Here is an 18,349-nt window from a genome sequence, read left to right on the forward strand (position 1 = left end):
TCTTCTCCCCCACAATCCCTTTGCCATACCAACCCTCAAACACATAACCACATCCCTCCCCTCCCCTGAAAAAAAAGGCATATTCTGCATTTTCGTTCGGGGTTCTTCTCTTTCCTTTGAAAAAGATTTGGTTTTGATTTCTTTTCTCAAGGGATCTTAAAGGCATCTTTTTCTTTACTAGACGTGTGTTCTGTAATCATTTTACAGAAGTACGCAGCATCAATCAGCAAACGAGCCTTTGCAACTTACGTCTCTTGATAATTCCGAGAGAGAGAGAAGGTGCATCTGTTTCGTTTTCTAGCAACTACCTAATAGAATCAATCATTTCGGTCGTTGATTCCTTTTACATCGACCTTATCTCCAGACATTCATTTCTGGACTTCTTCTCTACAATCTACCCAACCATATTTTTAATTTCTCTTCAACTGAACTCGTTCGTTCTTTTCGAAAGAGAATTTTTCGGCAGGGTTCCGTACGAGAAAATTTCTTCCCAGAAACACATACTTCTATCTTCACATTACAAATTCAACCTGATCTACTTTCATCTCAATTTAACATAAACATGGCCGATCAATTAAACATGGGCGGCTTAAGCCTGGGTGACCAGCAGCAGGCTTCTCAACCTCGATCCTACATTCCGCCTCATATGAGAGGCAAGGTCGGTGGTGGTGGAAGCAACGGTCCCCCCCCTCCCATGGCCGTAGGTGGTCCTCCGCCTTCCATGAATGGCCTCAACAGTAGCGCTTGGGCTGGGTAAGTGCAATCCTCAATTCACAATCTCGTTTGCATCTTATTTCCTGATATTTCCTATGAATTTTGTTTTATATTGTTTACCGAATTGAAAGAATGCCTTCCTAGCATGTCCTGGGCATTGTGTGAGCAATCACTAACATGACGTCCTCTAGTAACAACAACTTCGACGCTCGTCCCGCCCCTGGAGGATGGGGTCCCCCTCCTGGTCCTGCTCCCGGTCCTGGCCCTGATTTCCCCCCTCCTCAGCAACAGCGCCAAGGTCCCGGCGGCGGCGGTGGTGGTTGGAACAACAACAGACAGTTCGATCGTAATGCTTACGGCAACCCGAATGCTGCCGGAGGTGGCGGTGGCGGCGGCGGTGGTGGTGGTGGTGGTGGCGGCGGCTACGCTCGTGGTTCCGGCGATGGACAGTGGCGGGATGGAAAGCATGTTCCAGGTCCTGCTAACGCTCGCGTGGAGCGTGAGTTGTTCGGCACACCTGACGATCCATCCAAACAACATACTGGTATCAACTTCGAGAAGTACGATGATATTCCGGTCGAAGCCTCTGGCCACGATGTTCCCGAGCCCGTTCTTACTTTCAGCAACCCGCCTCTAGACGATCACTTGATCCGCAACATTGAGCTGGCTCATTACAAAGTCCCCACCCCTGTTCAAAAATACTCTATCCCCATTGTCATGGGCGGACGAGATCTCATGGCTTGTGCTCAGACTGGTTCCGGAAAGACTGGTGGTTTCCTTTTCCCTATCCTTTCTCAGGCCTTCCTTACTGGTCCATCGGCTGTCCCCGTCGGCGCTCCTGGCGGTGGTTATGGCCGTCAGCGTAAGGCATACCCCACTTCTCTCATCCTTGCTCCAACTCGTGAGTTGGTCTCTCAAATTTACGACGAGTCCCGCAAGTTTGCCTACCGATCCTGGGTTCGCCCTTGTGTGGTGTACGGTGGTGCCGACATTGGATCTCAACTACGCCAGATCGAGCGTGGCTGTGATCTTCTCGTGGCTACTCCGGGACGTCTTGTCGATCTCATAGAGCGAGGTCGCATTTCCCTCCAGAACATCAAGTACCTTGTCCTAGACGAGGCTGACCGTATGTTGGACATGGGTTTCGAGCCTCAAATCCGACGTATTGTTGAAGGCGAAGATATGCCTGGTGTGCAGCTTCGTCAAACTCTCATGTTCTCAGCCACTTTCCCTCGCGACATTCAGATGCTCGCTCGTGATTTCCTCAAGGATTATGTCTTCCTTTCGGTTGGCCGTGTTGGATCAACCTCTGAGAATATCACTCAGAAGGTCGAGTACGTCGAAGATAACGACAAGCGTTCTGTTCTCTTAGACATCTTGCACACTCATGGTGCCGGTCTCACCTTGATTTTCGTTGAGACGAAGCGCATGGCAGATTCTTTATCTGATTTCTTGATCAACCAGAATTTCCCCGCAACTTCAATCCATGGCGACCGTACGCAGCGCGAACGTGAACGTGCCTTGGAGATGTTCCGAAATGCGCGATGCCCCATTCTGGTCGCTACTGCTGTAGCTGCCCGTGGTTTAGATATTCCCAACGTTACTCACGTTGTCAACTACGATCTTCCCACTGATATTGACGACTACGTTCACCGAATTGGTCGTACTGGCCGTGCGGGTAACACGGGCCACTCGACCGCATTTTTCAACCGAGGCAACCGTGGTGTTGTGCGAGATCTCATTGAGCTTTTGAAGGAAGCTAACCAGGAAGTACCAGCTTTCCTTGAGACGATTGCTCGAGAGAGCTCTTTCGGTGGTGGTGGCCGTGGTGGACGATCTGGCGGTGGCCGTGGACGCGGTCAAGGCGCGAACCGCGATTTCCGAAAGTACGCTGGTGCTGGCGGTGGCGGCGGCGGCGGCCCTGGCTTCGGTGGCGGCTTCGGTGGACCTCAGCAGTCCGGCGGTTACGGAGGCGGCGGCGGTGGCGGCGGCTTCAATGGCCCTCCTCCTCCCAACCCGGGCTATGGTGGAGGTTTCGGAGGCGGTGGTCCAGGCTACGGTGGGGGTAGCTACGGTAACCCTGGAGGTCCAGGTGGTCAAGCCTCCTGGTGGTAATCTCATTAACAACATCTGACATGCCTAAATGATTTCCTCCCTTCCACAAGCCGCAAATGAGGATAGGGGGACGGGCACTTTTGCGATGCGGTTCATAGATTTCACGGTCTCATTTTCTGCTTTTCACAATTCTCATCGAGTTACGCAAGGTCTTTTACTCGTTTTTTACTGGCATTTTTCGACACTTTCCCGCCGACATACTCCTTTCTACGGCACACCCGACTTCCAGCCTCCAACCTGGATCGGCAGATTCGAGTTCTACAGAAAGATAGAGCTCTGGCATACGATAGACGGCATTTGTCTTTATTATCGGCTGCACCCCTCACAACTTGATACCCATAGAAGACTGCGAGGGGGGCGCATGCGAGCAGCCGCATGAGACGTTTGGAGGTCAAACACGTACCTTGACCAAGAAAATTCCGGAGATGATTCATCACTTAGAGAAGTGCTGCACTTAGGGTCTGCGGCGGCACGCTTAACGACGATGACGATCTCCGCTTCGATGTACCTAGTATTTGCCATTTGGAAGCCGGCCGAGATTTTTTTCTCGTTTTCCCATAGAATGGGGTAATGCGTTTTTCGCATGGCCGTGGATTTGCGTTGATGGCATATTCATAGACAAAAGTGGATTTCTCGGTTCTCTGGTTGGCAGAGCTCTTATTCAAGACTCGCCATGGTGAGGGAACCCACATAGAGGGCAATGATTAGAATGGTAATCTTCGGTGGATCGAGAAAACAAAATCGGCGTCTCGGGCGAGCAGGCATAGGCTCCAGACCTCTCCAAACAACAGTATTGGAGGGTAGGTCTGGGATCTGCTCAAGACGAATAAGGGCATAGGGAATTGCTTTTAGATCGATCCCCATCTGCCACCAATGGCAGTGCTTTCGCGAACATTGGCTGAGACGCTTTCAGGCCCTTTTGAGGTTCTTCGCGCTGTGGTGGACTAGAGAATCCATCTACGACGGACTGAGAACTTCCCAAATAAAAAAATTAGTTGCTCCTTTAGTTGAATTCTTCCAATGTGTTGTGTGATGAGTGATACATACCGTAGGCCTGAAACAGTTATGTCTGCATGATATAGATCTTTTATCCGTAAACCAAAAAAATGGGTACGTTGTTAGTATTAAGTAGATATGTAAATGTGCACACCCCTTGAATCCCCAACATTGAAGTTACAACTTGAAGAGGTTGTCGGATAGGTATTACCTGCTTGCCTATGTATGTATGAAAAGTCATCAATGTTATCGTCAGTTAAAGATTTTCGGGTGTCAGTTGGATGAATATGTACGTACGATAGTACTACGTAGTACGTACTAAATATTTATTGCACAGTATTGAATGTACCCACGGGGCGGTGGCGTTGGGTTGTGGCTAGAGCCAACAAAATTTGAACTTGTCGTGGCTACAGGGAGTTCTGTGCTTCTAAAAGGTGACGCGACTAAACTTAGGTAATTTAGTAGACAAACGTGAGCAGATTGATTCCAGCACGGTTTCCTTTTCTTTGTGACGAGGCTCGCAACTTCCAATTTGTTAAATTTGCAGCCCGCACAGTGCTCTTCCCCCATCTACATAGTATCTATTCAATAGCGGTGCGATCTGTATAAGTTTCCCACTTGCATCCTTAGCAGCCATTAGTTAAACGTTCTTTTCTTTCCCTTCATTTTATAATTCACGCCAGAGAAGCTATCGTCGCAGAAGTCATCTGGTTTAAATTCATCAATCAGTCCACCGGCACCTATTAACCTCATCTTTCTAGTCTCTCCATTCATCTCCATTTGTACCAATTTATCAACGACAAACGCGCGGCATCATCAACGAGTGGCCAAACGAGCACATGCGTACTTGTAGAAATGGCGTCGAAGGAGAGCACGCCTGACCAAAGACGCTGGTCGCGCGCTTCCAGCATTGGCCCAAGGGATAGCACGCCAGGGGACAACGCTGACATCAGTATCATCAGATCCGAATCTGGACATGGTAGTAAGCGTCCCAAGAGCAAGTCAACTGGCGGCGCCGCATCATCATCATTTCCCACCGTGGGAAAAATCAGACACTTGAAAAAAGAAGATGGAGAACCGCTATGGCGACGAGACATCCAATACGATTTCCTCAAGGCCGTTTTCGACGACGACAATAAAGTATTCACGAACAGCTACGAGCCTATAGGCGATGGCAAGGATAAGCAGACATTCGCAGACCTCTACGTTGATACCATGGCTCGAAGCAGCAAGACAAGTAAGGTTTTGCGGGATAAGTTGCTTAGTGATCGTGAAGGTGCAAAGCATATGGCCATGGTGTGCTTGCTCGTTAACGTGGGTCGGATGAATACGACGTTGAACTGTATGTTCCATCTTGCCCATAGCCTTCACGATATATCGATGCTAACCATGGTTCCAATCCAGTTTTCCCCGAGATGCGAGCTCAGCTCCGAACATATCATGCTATCCCGTCCCTACAAGCTCACCAGGATACATCTGCCTACAAGCAGCTACAGGATGCGCCGAGGTTAAAATCAATTCTCAAGGGTGCCGCCGAAGACCGACCAGAACCGCACGAGCTAGGCGAGTTTAAGGGCAAGGACCCCCCACGTTCGAACCCAGTTAACCTCATCTTCCTCATATGCCAGCAAGCGTCTTACATTGCAGAGTTGCATTTCCCCCCTGGTGGCGAATTTCACGATCTCATCATGAAGACTAATTACACTAGCAAGTCCCGTGCGAGAGCCTTTTTGTGGTTAATGTGGTTTTACCTCGAGTCTGATTTTACGGAAGAGGGTTGTGAAGAGAATCCTTTTGGTGCCGGTGTTGACTACGGCACGGAAGTCGCAAACCAGGGAGTCCCCCAGATGGAGGAGATGACAACAGAAGAGGAAGACCGTGAGAATATAGACGCGCCAGAGGAGATTGACTTTGGACGCGAGCGACAAAGTTTTAGGGCCAGGATCATCGCCGCTGATCAAGCTATAAACGACCCCCGCGACAAAAGAGCTTCCAAAGGAAGAGTTCTAGCCGATGAAGGCCCAACAGCTGCGATCCTCCCTCGAATACGCCCATCAAAACATGAGTCAGATTTAGATAGCACACGATCTACTCCGCCACCGAGAGCTTTGTCTCGCATCGGACTCAATAGCACTGGACGACGGGGTGGTGCACCGTTAAAGAATTTGGTCTTTGAAGGTTCGTCTCCCGCAGGGCCAGGATCGCACGTTATTGAAGGTATCGTCCCGCGCAAGCCACGTCCTCCCACTGCGCATCAACTCGCCGTCGAACGCAACCGTAACCAACGAGTAGAACACATTCTCGGACGCGGACTGCGTAGACAGCATCATCATGCGCGAAAGATACGCCGACAGGAAGGTGCAATCATGCGAGCAGGACGTCGCCTACAAGCTATGAAGGACCCATTTATGGACAGTGACGAAGAGACATGGTTGGGATCGCACAGAGACCAAAAGGGACCATTTATAGACCGAGGCTTTGGTGGTCTTTGCCAGCTCGACCAAGAAGAAGACGATTTCGGCGAGGAATTTGCTTCGTACGCGGCCTCACTTCGGAGAGCTGATCGACGACTTCGACGTTGGGACGGACGACTAGACTTGGGGGTCATAGCCACGGGCAAGAGGCGCACCCAAGGATCGCGCTACGCGTCGCCGGACGTACACGCCGACCATGGCAGAAACGGCAGCCCAGGAAAAATTAGCTCGAAGAAAAAATCGAACGGCAACGCTAACGGCGATGTCACGATGGACGATGTGGATGACCTAGATCCCATGGAGAAAGAGCTTCTGGGCATTGGTAGTGGTGGCGAGGATGGTGAGGATGGTGAAGACGGTGAGGACGGTGAGGACGGTGAGGATGGCGAGGGCGAAGGCAGAGACGACTACGAAGACATTGATGTTATTGGCAAGGCTCTGTTGGGACTCGATGGTTCGGATGGCACAGATACATCCTGAGCCGATTTGCTTCTGGTCATTGATTGTCACCTTGTACGTGACGCATTTACGACCTTTTTTACTTTCATTCGCTAGCAGGCTTCAGCTCAGCAGGTTTAGTTCACCCAGCACAGTGAACACTTTGTACTCCTAGGAAGAGATCACGGACGGAAGGCGACGGTTCTATGGCTATGGCATTGCAAAAGAGCAAGAAAAGGTTGACTACCTAGTACCTAGTGCGTAGCTAGGCTAATATTTGGGGACGTAATGTCAATTGACGAAATGTAGTTCTAAGAAGGCTTCTACTGTAAGGTTGATTGATAATGAGATTTATTTAAGTTGGTTAATACCTAAGTACCTAAGTAAGTACATCAATAGTAAGACATGTTGGGAATATTGAAGACCTCAAGTGCTGATGACGAGCATTAAGGGGTGGCGGCTGCATGGCAGCACGGCTCACGGTAAGCTAAGCAGCTGGCTCTGTTGTCATTCTCTGTATATCTCGCAACAGCGGTATACATAGCATTAATGTCCCAATCGTATAGCAAGTGTAAGGTAACTAGAAAAGGAAGAAGGAAAGCAAAGTGAAGTGGGAGTTGCAAGTATTACAAATCAACTCTTCTCTCTCGGAGTGATGTCCAACGTTTCGGGACCGGCGTCGGGATAATAGATATGTAGTACACTACCTAGTAGGTTAATATAATGATTTTTAAAGCGTCCGAAGTGGCGGGACGGTTAAAAGCTTAACCTGGTTTTTTCTTCTCTTTCCCCAGACTAAAATGAAAATGAATCTCCATTGTCAGCCCGCAAAGAGTGGGTACCTACTAGGTAGATTATTTAAGTTAGTAACATTGATGAGTGTATTACTCGTGCTGTAACTTTAAGTATCAAGTGTCAAGTGACTACACATGTACACTTGTATGTACTTACAACTTTGAACTGAACCAAGTACATGTAGTTATGTACAGTATGTGCCATATCCATGAATGAAAGTAATGTATAACTACATTGTATAGAGATTTTCTGCATGAGATACCTAATGTATAATACCCTATCTAGATAGATAATTTCGATTGAGGCTTATCCACCAATCAAATGCTCAAGGGTCTCGAAACGAATAGTTGTGCCGAGTGCGAGCTCGGAAATCCGAGTACGGACGGGATTGGGAAAGAAAAAAAAAATCAACTCTAGGCATGTTACGTATGCCTACTAGGTATACGGAAATAGGAAATAAGCACTTCAGCTTACAACTCGCTTCTTCTCTTGTTTCTTCCCTTGTTTCTTCCCTCTCCTGAAGATGTCCTTACCGACATTTTGACAATCTCGATAGGCAGAAGCGAAACGGTGCAATGTTGTTTTGGTCTTCGGTATTCACAACTACTACATTGTGTAGATATCTTAGTATGCTTAGTATGCTTAGTATGCTTAGCATTCTTAGCATTCTTAGCATTAATATAACTACATAGTATAATTCTGTTCATAAGTGGAGTTAGGTCCGGATGGTGGGGCCGATGAATGGAAGCATCATACTTAAAAGGTTGTACTATGGTCTTAGGGGTGGGAAAAAGGACAGCCCTAAATAACGCGCTAATGGGTGGGCCTATTAACAGCACTTATCTTATTAATGATAGTACTTTTAATCGTTTATTTACTTTTAGTCTTCCTAAGTACCTATGGGGCAAGCTTAAAACGCTAACACCTAATCTAGTATGGTATACGATCAGTGCGGCCCCATCGGTACTTCTTAACTGCCCCCTGACTGTCCTTTTTCCCAGGCCTGATACCGTCGTAAAAGTCCAGAGACCCTTCCTATTATTGCCTATTTCGTGCATATTTCGTGCATACTAGGTTACAAGACTCATGCCTACTCACTTTTGCTTTGGATGCGCTACCTAGGATTGTACAATACATACTTACCATACCTACTGACCGAAGCCCATTGTAATTTGCTCTTTCATCCGTTGTTTTCTATATTCGCCGGTGACTCTGGTTCAAATTGATTATGTAAATGCCGAACACTTAAGCCGCCATTGTTCAATGTACATACCTACCTACCTACATAGGTCCTACATACATACATACCTAGTATCCCGTCTCTTATAACTCCGTTTGCCGTTTGCCGTTTGCCGACTTATAATCGCCATACATATCCCTCGCCTCCCTGCGCGCACCTCTCCTCACTTTTCTCCGGCATATCATACATAGTAAACTACCTGAGACTCAAGTTTCAGTTTCAGAGTTTGTGTAATAACTTGGATAAACTTGAAGTTAATGAGTGAGACTTTGAGACTTACATACACTGAACACTGAATATACTTACCCCTACCTACCTAAGTACCCAAGGTCCTCAAGTACCTACAGTACATACCGTCGCCCTCGCTTTACCTGCCACTCGATTTCCTAATTGAGCTTTAACTTTTGGCCATACTATGGCCCTAGAACCCGAAGACAAAGAAAACAAGCCGGCAGATCCGCTCACAGAAGTCAACACCACTTCCAATTCTGAGCCAGCAAGTCCCATCTCAGGAAATGGCGACTCAGAAAAGGAGATTCAGAAAGACGATGACCCTGAAAGAGAGCGAGTCGGCCGCGAAGAGCTGAAGCATACTCAGAGCTATGCTACCGACACAAGCGCCGCCACCCGCACTACCTCAAGGGCGACCTTGCCCGTACCTAAGCCATGGTACAAAACCCCCAATCCACTAAGATGGGGGTCGATACCGCCCGTTCCTAAAGAGCGGCAAGTCTCGAGGGAGTACACTGCTGGTTTCTTTAGCAAATTGACTTTCCAGTGGATGGCCCCCTTAATGAATGTAAATATCACCTCCAGCACATGTATATTTCCATCTTGCCGTATTAACATATATCCAGGTTGGTTATAAGCGGCCCCTAGAGCAGGATGATATCTGGAAGGTAAATCCCGATAGGACTGCCGAGAAGATGACTGCCAAAGTAAAGGAGTCATTTGAGAGACGAATGAAAAATGGTGATAAGTACCCGCTCCTTTGGGCAATTCACGAATCGTTCTGCTGGGAGTTCTGGATCGGCGGATTCTGTCAACTGATCGCATCCATCCTCCAAGTCATGTCCCCCTTTACTTTGCGATATCTCATCACTTTCGCGCAAGAAGCCTGGGACGCGTCCCAGAACGGAACGCCCCCACCGCAAATCGGTGGAGGGATTGGTCTCGTCATTGGCGTCACTGCTATGCAGGTTCTGCAGAGCTTGGGAGTCAACCACTTCATTTACCGCGGTATGATGGTTGGAGGACAAGTACGGGCTGTCCTTATCAGCATAATCTTTGAGAAATCCATGGTTCTCTCCGGCCGAGCAAGGGCTGGTGGTGTACAGGAGATCACCGGTGTCTCCGCCAAAGATGACGTGGAAGATAAAGGAAAGGTGAACGCAGAAAAGGCAGACAAGTCTGATAAGTCCAAAAAAGGAGGCCCAGAGGGAGCTAAGGCCGGTGTGTCAGGTGACGGGACCGGCTGGAGCAATGGAAAGATCGTGACCTTGATGAGTGTCGATACTTACCGTATAGATCAAGCTAGTGCCTTCTTTCACATGAACTGGACAGCACCGATTTCTTGCATCATCACTCTCGTTGTTCTTCTCATCAACTTGACGTACAGTGCCCTTGCAGGATTCGCACTTCTCGTCATAGGTGTTCCGGCGTTGACTCGAGCCATTCGACTCCTCTTCAGGCGCCGTGCTGCCATCAACAAGATAACGGATCAACGTGTGAGCTTGATGCAGGAGATTCTCCAATCTGTTCGTTTTGTTAAATTCTTTGGATGGGAGAGGGCTTTCTTGGAACGTCTCAAGGATATCAGAGACCGGGAGATTCATGCCATTCAGGTTCTTCTGTCGATTCGAAACGCCATCAATGCTGTCAGCATGTCGCTTCCCATCTATGCCTCTATGTTGTCCTTCATAACGTACTCCCTCACTAATCACGGCCTTCCGGCTGCACAAGTCTTTTCTTCCCTTGCGCTCTTCAACAGCTTGAGAATGCCTCTAAACCTGCTTCCTCTCGTGATAGGACAGACGGTCGACGCCTGGTCATCACTGAAGCGCATACAAGAGTATATGCTATCCGAGGAGCAGAAAGAAGACGTCGTCTCTAGACCTGAGGGAAATAATGCTGTCGAGATGCACGGCGCGGCTTTCACGTGGGAGAGAACGCCAACACAAGACTCCGAGAAGGACGCAAGTCCCAGCGGGAAAAAGAAGGGCAAAGATGGAGACATGACAAAGGGTGCGAATCGGACTTCTAATACAAATAATAACAATAATGGTGGCGAAGACACAGCGAGCACGCTTGTGGAGGAACGGGAGCCCTTCAAACTCCAGGACCTGGATATTGAAATCGGCAGAAATGAGCTGGTTGCTGTGATTGGAACTGTCGGGAGTGGGAAGAGTTCCTTGCTTGCTGCCCTGGCTGGAGACATGCGGAAGACGTCAGGAGAGGTTGTGCTGGGTGCTTCTCGCGCTTTTTGCCCACAATACGCCTGGATTCAGAACACAAGTGTTCGTAATAATATTCTGTTTGGCAAGGAGATGGATCGTGAGTGGTACAAGGAAGTTGTAGAAGCGTAAGCAAATACTCCCTTCTATTTGGAATAGGGTGATAAGTACTAACCCTGCCCAGATGCGCCCTACAGCAAGATTTAGACATGCTTCCGAACGGGGATGCTACTGAAATAGGTGAACGAGGTATCACCATCTCAGGTGGACAGAAGCAGCGTCTCAATATTGCTCGAGCCATATACTTCGATGCCGATATCGTGCTCATGGACGACCCGCTCAGTGCAGTCGACGCTCACGTTGGCCGGCATATCATGGATAATGCCATTCTAGGACTCCTAAAGGACAAATGTCGTATTCTTGCCACACACCAATTGTGGGTGCTCAACCGCTGCGACCGGATCATCTGGATGGATGGTGGTAAGATTCAAGCGGTCGACACGTTTGACAACCTCATGGCGAACTATGCCAGCTTTAGGCATCTGATGGAGACAACGGCGGTGGAAGAGAAGAAGGAGGACGATCCAGCCGCTGTCGAGGAGAAAACAGCGGATGGCGCTAAGGATAAAAAGAAGAAGAAGAAGAGCCAAGGGTTGATGCAAGCAGAGGAGCGAGCAGTGGCTAGTGTACCTTGGTCTGTCTATACCGCCTATATTCGAGCCTCGGGAAGTATTTTCAACGCCGTTATCACTGTTTCCGTTTTGTTGCTCTCCCAGGGTGCCAACATCATGACGAGCTTGTGGCTTTCTTACTGGACATCGGACCATTTCGGCCTCACTATGGGCGTGTACATTGGCGTGTATGCCGCACTGGGAACGCTGCAGGCCCTCCTGATGTTCCTCTACTCGATACTGCTAACCATGTTTGGTACAACTGCGAGCAAGACGCTTCTGAGACAGGCAGTGACCAAAACTCTCAGAGCGCCCATGTCCTTCTTCGACACGACACCGCTAGGTCGTATCACGAATCGATTCTCAAGGGATGTGGATGTGATGGATAACAATTTGACCGACGCCTTGAGGATGTACTTCCTTACGTTGTGCATGATCATCTCCGTGTTCGCGTTGATCATTGCCTTCTTCTACTACTTCGCTATCGCGCTGGTTCCGCTGGCAGTACTCTTCATCCTAGCCGCATCGTACTATCGGGCTTCTGCCCGAGAAGTCAAGCGTTACGAATCTGTTCTCCGATCCGTGGTATTCGCCAAGTTTGGCGAAGGTCTCAGCGGTGTGGCATCGATTCGTGCATACGGGCTGCAACAACGATTCATCGACGACCTTCAACACGCCATCAACGAGATGAACGCAGCGTATTACTTGACCTTTTCCAATCAACGATGGCTGTCGGTCCGACTTGACACCATTGGAAATGCGCTCGTGTTTACCACGGGAATATTGGTCGTGACGTCCCGATTCAGCGTTTCACCATCGATCGGCGGCCTCGTGCTTTCGTATATCCTCTCCATCGTACAGATGCTGCAGTTCACAGTCAGGCAGCTAGCCGAGGTGGAGAACGGCATGAATGCGGTGGAACGTCTCCAGTACTACGGCACTAAGCTCGAGGAGGAGGCTCCAGAGCACACCATCGAGGTCCGTCCCACGTGGCCCGAAAAGGGCGAGATTGAGTTTACGGATGTCAAGATGCAATATCGTGCCAACTTGCCCCTGGTACTCCAGGGCTTGACTATGCATGTTCGCGGCGGCGAGCGAATAGGTATCGTGGGCCGTACGGGAGCGGGCAAGAGCTCTATCATGTCCACCCTGTTCCGCCTCGTGGAGATCTCAGGAGGCCGCATCGTCATCGACGGGGTGGACATCTCCACCGTCGGTCTCCACGACCTGCGCTCACGCCTCGCCATCATCCCCCAAGACCCAACACTCTTCCGCGGCACCGTCCGAGGCAACCTGGACCCCTTCAACGAGCACACGGACCTAGACCTCTGGTCGGCCCTCCGCAAAGCCGACCTCGTGCCCGCCGACGCCGCCATCGATGACAAGGACCCGTCGCGCATCCACCTCGACAGCGTCGTCGAGGAAGACGGGCTCAACTTCTCCCTCGGCCAGCGGCAGCTCATGGCGCTCGCGCGCGCCCTCGTGCGCGGGTCCCAGATCATCGTCTGCGACGAGGCCACCTCCTCCGTCGACATGGAGACCGACGACAAGATCCAGAAGACCATGGCCACCGGCTTCCGCGGCAAGACGCTGCTGTGCATCGCCCACCGCCTGCGCACCATCGTCGGCTACGACCGCATCTGCGTCATGGATGCGGGGCGTATTGCTGAGCTGGGCAGCCCGATGGAGTTGTGGGCGAGAGAGGGGGGTGGCATATTTAGGGGGATGTGTGAGAGGAGTGGGATTAGGAGGGAGGATATTGAGGGGGCGGTTGCGGGGTTGAATGGTGTTGATGATGAGGATGAGAAGAATGAGGAAGAGGGTAGGGATGGGGAAAAGGGGGACTTGGGGGCTGAGGGGAGTAGGAGGGAGAAGGATGATGAGGTATAGGTAGGTAGATGATGTTTGGATTAGTCAAGATCTTGGATATGATGTGTTGGAGAAGGATGGGGGAAATGTGTTTTGAATAGCACAGGTAGGTAGGTACCTGGGTATTGTAGGTAAAGACGGACGGTGTTGCGGATTTTACGGACATAGGTATTGGATAGATGTGGGATGTGAGATACGGGATACATAGAACATGAGGTGAGATGAGATGAGATACGTGGGCATATGGGGGTATGGTGATATGGAGGGTGCACACCTACTGACATACATACATACCTACATACATATATCTTACCAGCTTACTTACTTATTTATTGTTTATTATTTACCTAGTATATAGGTATTATCCATTGCCTGTTGCTTCTTACATGGACGATATGGTGCATAGCAAATGTAGGTAGGTAACAGTGTAGGTGCCTAGGTAGACAAGCGTTAATAGGGACAACCATAGGCATCGATTCGATATATGGTTCTTGGTGCTTCTTACTTGGTAATGGTGTCGTTGCAATAATAACTACATCTCACAACAGACGGCAAGAAAAGTGCTAGATCGGTAACTTGGGCAGGTATTTTGCTGTATACCTATGGCTTGATGCGTACGTGGATTAGGTGGACAGGATAGGATGGGATGGGATGGGATAGGATAGGATGGGATAGAATCGGTGGACTGGCTGACGCCATGTTCGTTTGATGTAGATATATAGGTAGGCTATGGGTTATGATGGTCATCGGTATGTAAATAAGCAGTAGGTAGGTAGGTAGGTAGGTAGGTAGGTAGGTTAGACACCAAGCCAGTTGGTAGGCCGGCGTACGTGTGCCTACCTACCTATAACTATATGAATGAAAGAACGGATGGCTTGGACAGTACTACCTAGAACCTTGATACCTACGGATAGCTGAATAGCTATGTACCACTTACTTCTACAGGAAACACGGGGAACGAGGCCGAAGAAAGCGTACAACGAAAACGAAAAGGAAATAGAGGAAAGAAGAAGAAACGAGAAAAGGGGGAAACAAGATCTCGAAGCAGGCTGGCAATGGCAACGGTTTTACCTGTGTTGTATTACCTAGGGTTAGGTAGTACATAACTATAGTTAAGTTATACACGTGTAGAGAGATCCAGCCATCGAACGTTGTGTAATCCACCTACCTACCTACCTACCTATGTTATACGTGTAACCAATAGTCTACCTAAATACCAAGGTCAACGGTAAGAATAGGAGGCTACCTAGGTAACTAGGCAGCTAAGTACATATGTAGGTAGGTATTGTTTTTACATCATGTGTGTGTGTGTGTGTGTGTGTGTGTGTGTGTGATTATTGGCCCCCCAAGACTTTCCAAGACGTGCTATCTTACTTAGTTATACGCGGCATACTCGGATACAGATACTATTGAGACTTGGGTGTGTGTGCCAGTATAATACAAGTAAGAGATTAGGTAATTAAGTAGCCTTGGAAGTTGGGTAAGCTGAAAAACGCAATGAGGATAACTAATTAGATCAACAGCCTCACTTCTCACCTCCTATCCATCCATCTCCTTATGTAGGTGCCTATCCTCCATCTTATACACACCTTTACATCTAACTAGTTAATATCTAACATCTGATTCCAATAAATCTCCTATTCGACCATCATATCTTATCTTACCTCATCCCCTCTACTACTACACGTGTAGTAGTATTACATAGATCTATCCAATCCGGGGACGTGTATAATAATATATGCACCCACACATCACGTACCTGCATCTTTTATGCACGGTACCCAACACATAAGGTACCTGACCTTTTATGCAAAAGCAAAAAGCAAAAAGCAAAAAAAGAAAAATCCCTTCATTCCTATTCGCACGTATTCGCACACACCCCTAGATCTCAACAGCCAGCCACATCGCGGCTATCTCCAGGTCATCTCCAGTTCCATCTCCACGGGGTATATCTGTATGTGCGTATTTACTAGCTTTACAAACACAAAACGCCACCAAAAACTAAAAACCTCCACATAATAAACAAAACCCATGTTGTTAACGTAGATCCGGGGTAAATATGTAAATATTAGATAACGCAAAAAGTAGATAGTGGTATATATGTAGGTTAGTTAAATGTAGTTAAATAATGTAGTTTGCAAGTGCTGTGCTACCTTTTCGTCTTTTTCCTCTCTCTCTCTGCTCTCTCTCTCTCTCTCTCTCTCGTGACGTAGTAAGGACTCGGGATATATAGGTCATAACCTTTAGTAGTACCTAGCGGTGTGTCTTCTTTCATTCAAAGTCCAAAAATATCAAATCAGACCGCGGGTTTCGACGCACCCAGCTATGCCCTTTGCCCCTTAAAAACTCCTAAACTCTCTAATGCCTAGTACACGCATATTGTTTTTACACAAGCAGTTTGCTCGACAGGCACAACCGAACGAGCATCTCACCACATAAAGTAAAGGGTCATCAAACCCTCTTTTACCTCTTCTCTCATCCACTACACATCCGTGATTTGCCTCGTCTCGATTCGTTCTAAATCATGCTTTCGGCTCATGCTTTCCATGAAATAAAAAATGGTAAGGAAGAAGAAGTTGAAAATGCCAAACACCATAGCCTTCCGTTTTCCGGACTCCGAAGAAAGGAACCCTCCTCACCCCTGGCTAGCCTACTGTAATCATCTAATGTCGTTGAGACTGGTTCCAGGTGCTGGGGTGAGTTGGCGGCGGAAACTGGTTCTGAGGATCATCCAACAAGTCCTCTAGGAAAGCACTTGGTGCTCGTCCACTTGGCGGCCGGTTCAGATTCAATGAGCTGGCACTCATATTTTGCCGCACCATATCTGCACGGGGCGCTAGGCTAGGAGACTCGGGAGGTGTATGTCCAAGAGGTCGTCCAACGCCACGCGAATCCGGCCGTAAGTTGGTCAAGCTGATAGAGTGACCGTGGCCCGATTGCGGAGAACCTTGACCGGCAGCATAGAAACCAGAGGGCAAAAATCGAGATTCACGATTGTTCACGCTTCCAGATGGGGTGGCAGCCGTGGGGGAAAAGAACAGATTAGACTGGCTCGGAGTGGACGAAGGAATCGGTCCTCGCGTTGTTCTCCGTACCCCACGACCTGCCATAGCGTTACCAAGTGAGGCCGAGGACGCTTGATCGGTATATTTGTAGAAGGGAGCAGGCGGCGGCGGGAAGGTGGCTTTGTCATTAGCAAGCTGTTGAGCCATCGCAGCCTTCTTAACGGAGCGATGTAGGAGACAGGCGACAACAGCCCGCCATATTAAGACCGCCGCTCCGAAGGCTCCGAGGATGGCACCCACGGCAATGAAAACAGTACCCTCTGGCACACTCGATGGTTGCATAAAGGGAGCATTGCTGGTGGGGGGTACGGTAGGGGAAGGGTAACTATACTGGCCAGGAAGGGTCGGAAGCGGAACATCGTCATCAGACGAGGATGTAGATGCGGATGAACGCGTAGTGGAGCTGGTGATATCAGAAGAAGTACCAGTTGTCCGGGAGGTGTCCGATGTGGTAGAGGCCTCGGTAGTAGTCTCGGAGGCAGCCGTAGAAGTTGGATCCGTTGTTTGCTCCGATGTTTGCTCGGTAGTAGTAGTAGGGGTATCGGCGGTGGTCTGGGCTGTCGTCGTTACGTCCTGTGCGGTACTAGTCGCATCACCGGTATTGGCGGTTGTGGTATCATCTTGAGCGATGACTTGAGAAGCAAGGATAGCGACCACGGTGAAGAGGATTGGTTGAGTGCGCATGATGGGCGAGTTCGCGATCGGTAGGTGTAAGTGAGAGGGGAATAATTAGATGAATGAAAAAACGCGACGTCACTCGGGACGCGCAAGCGCAATCGCAAAATGTTCTGGATAAAAATGATAAAACTAAACAAGTTTTGGGATTTTCAAGTCGGATGGGACAAGTAGGTAGCCAGGTGTATGGGCAATTAAGTTAGGTTAGGTAACTGAGGATGCCGTGGCGGAGTTTGCCAACTTCGTATTCGGCCTTAAGTCAATTACGAAAGAAGACTGACTAAGGAGGGAATAGGATATAAGGATATTGAATAGAGATTATAAAAGAGAGTCGTGAGAGTCAATATTTGTCACTAACGACGGACGAAAATAATGTTGGATTAGATAGATATAGCAATAAAGTATACCACTTGTAGCATGGTGGTAGTAATAATAGTAGTAAGTGATAGTAGTTGGTTTTGGTAGTGGTTAGTGGTTAGTGGTGATGGTAATGGTGGTAGCGGCCGTAGTGGTAGTGATAGTGATAGTAACTATATTGTTGACCTTGGATTTACCCAAACCTATGCGCCTCTAAGGTTGTCTCTCTGTCTCTCTCTCTCTCCCACCAGACAAAACCTCTTTGTTTGCTGATGGATTTATTTGGTGAATAGGTTCGTGGTGAGACGGAGGACGGAGAGAGGGGGGGGAAAATAGGGAAAATAGAACACCAAACGAGAAAAGGAGCAAAAGGCTAAAATAAGCAGTAAAAAAGCAAATTGGTTCAAGACGAGACGAGGAAGGCTCGCGTAGATGACTTTCCTACCTCGTAGGCTCGTACTACTCGTACTAGTACTTTCCCGGTCAA

General features: G+C 48.7%; 4 protein-coding genes across 4 annotated transcripts; 3 read left to right on the top strand and 1 right to left on the bottom strand.

Moving 5' to 3' along the window:
- Nucleotides 1–364: 364 nt before the first annotated feature.
- On the top strand, nucleotides 365–2,899 carry GGS25DRAFT_271608 (DEAD-domain-containing protein). Its single transcript, XM_049257392.1, has 2 exons — nucleotides 365–753; nucleotides 906–2,899. Exons 1-2 carry the CDS (start codon nucleotides 563–565, stop codon nucleotides 2,827–2,829), a joined length of 2,115 nt encoding a protein of 704 aa, XP_049116491.1. The 5' UTR covers nucleotides 365–562; the 3' UTR covers nucleotides 2,830–2,899.
- A 1,781-nt stretch (nucleotides 2,900–4,680) lies between these two features.
- Nucleotides 4,681–6,779, top strand: GGS25DRAFT_521521 (uncharacterized protein; the record flags this gene model as incomplete). Its single annotated transcript, XM_049264075.1, has 2 exons — nucleotides 4,681–5,167; nucleotides 5,230–6,779. The coding sequence occupies 2 exons, from the start codon at nucleotides 4,681–4,683 to the stop codon at nucleotides 6,777–6,779; spliced, it is 2,037 nt and encodes a 678-aa protein (XP_049116492.1).
- A 1,773-nt stretch (nucleotides 6,780–8,552) lies between these two features.
- Nucleotides 8,553–14,044, top strand: GGS25DRAFT_489869 (P-loop containing nucleoside triphosphate hydrolase protein). Its single transcript, XM_049260937.1, has 3 exons — nucleotides 8,553–9,571; nucleotides 9,630–11,353; nucleotides 11,410–14,044. The coding sequence occupies exons 1-3, from the start codon at nucleotides 9,188–9,190 to the stop codon at nucleotides 13,784–13,786; spliced, it is 4,485 nt and encodes a 1,494-aa protein (XP_049116493.1). The 5' UTR covers nucleotides 8,553–9,187; the 3' UTR covers nucleotides 13,787–14,044.
- Nucleotides 14,045–16,428: 2,384 nt separating this feature from the next.
- GGS25DRAFT_521523 (uncharacterized protein) lies at nucleotides 16,429–17,514 on the bottom strand (the record flags this gene model as incomplete). Its single annotated transcript, XM_049264076.1, has 1 exon — nucleotides 16,429–17,514. One exon carries the CDS (start codon nucleotides 17,512–17,514, stop codon nucleotides 16,429–16,431), a length of 1,086 nt encoding a protein of 361 aa, XP_049116494.1.
- Between the last annotated feature and the right edge of the window lie 835 nt (nucleotides 17,515–18,349).

This window comes from Hypoxylon fragiforme (genome assembly GCF_022984875.1).
Source record: "Hypoxylon fragiforme strain CBS 206.31 chromosome Unknown GGS25scaffold_5, whole genome shotgun sequence".
NCBI lineage: Eukaryota > Fungi > Ascomycota > Sordariomycetes > Xylariales > Hypoxylaceae > Hypoxylon > Hypoxylon fragiforme.